This window comes from Corvus brachyrhynchos, unplaced genomic scaffold (assembly GCF_000691975.1).
Source record: "Corvus brachyrhynchos isolate BGI_N302 unplaced genomic scaffold, ASM69197v1 scaffold928, whole genome shotgun sequence".
Classification (NCBI taxonomy): domain Eukaryota; kingdom Metazoa; phylum Chordata; class Aves; order Passeriformes; family Corvidae; genus Corvus; species Corvus brachyrhynchos.
In genome coordinates this window covers 40,414-41,480 of record NW_008239558.1, presented here as the reverse complement: position 1 = coordinate 41,480, position 1,067 = coordinate 40,414, and the positions used below count along the sequence as shown (strand labels likewise).

Sequence of the window (1,067 nt, the reverse complement as noted above, 5' to 3'; positions counted from 1 at the left end):
TGGGGACATCATTGGGTCATGGGGACATCGTTGGGTCATGGAACATCATTGGGTTATGGGGACGTCATTGGGTCATGGGGACATCGTTGGGTCATGATGGACAGTGATGGACCACAGGGAGCGTCATTGGGTCATGGGGACATCGTTGGGTCATGGGGACATTGAGGGGTCATGGGACATTGAGGGGCAATGGGGACATCGTTGGGTCATGGGGCCATCAATGGGGACACTGTTCGGTCATGAGGACATTGTTGGGTCATGGGGACATTGGGGGCAATGGGGCCATCATTGGGTCATGGGGACATCAGGTGGTCATGGGACATCGTTGGGTCATGGGGACATTGAGGAGCAATGGGGACACTGTTCGGTCATGAGGACATTGTTGGGTCATGGGGACATCATTGGGTCATGGGGACATCGCTGGGTCATGATGGACAATGATGGACCATGGGGAGCATCATTGGGTCATGGGGACATCATTGGGTCATGGGGACATTGAGGGGTCATGAGGACATTGGTGGGTCATGGTGGGACAATGTCAAGGCCAGGTCAAGGCCAGGTCAAGGCCAGGTCATGGGGGGTCAACGCCGAGCCTCGTCCCACACGTCCCTGACATCATCCCACGTGTCCACGCCCTGTCCCACGTGTCCCCACCCCACATGGCCCTGCTCCATCCCACTGTCCCCACAGCCTCCCTCCTGTCCCCTCCCCGGCCCCGTGTCCCCGCGCAGCTGCGGGACCTGCGGCACGAGAACGTGAACCTGTTCCTGGGCTTCTTCCACGACTGCGGCATCTTCGCCGTCGTGTCCGAGCACTGCTCGCGCGGGAGCCTCGAGGACCTGCTGCGCAACGAGGACATGAAGCTCGACTGGATGTTCAAGTCCTCCCTCCTCATCGACCTCATCAAGGTGGCCACAGGGTGGCCTTGGCGGGCTGGTGGCCATGGGGGTGCTGGTGGCAAAGGAGGTGGCCATGGTGGTGGGGGTGACCATGGGGCGGTCATGGTGGTAGCCATGGAGGTGGGCTTGCTGGTTGGTAGCCATGGGCGCCCAGGGGGGGGGTGGGGG

General features: G+C 60.9%; 1 protein-coding gene across 1 annotated transcript in view; it reads left to right on the top strand.

Annotated features, from left to right (window-relative positions):
- The window catches only part of LOC103621056 (retinal guanylyl cyclase 1), a 31,467-nt gene that overhangs the window by 17,492 nt on the left and 12,908 nt on the right, over nt 1–1,067 (top strand). The window contains exon 8 of the mRNA XM_017742308.1: nt 732–908. Within this exon, the coding sequence (XP_017597797.1) occupies nt 732–908 (177 nt within the window). The remainder of the gene's footprint in view (nt 1–731; nt 909–1,067) is intronic.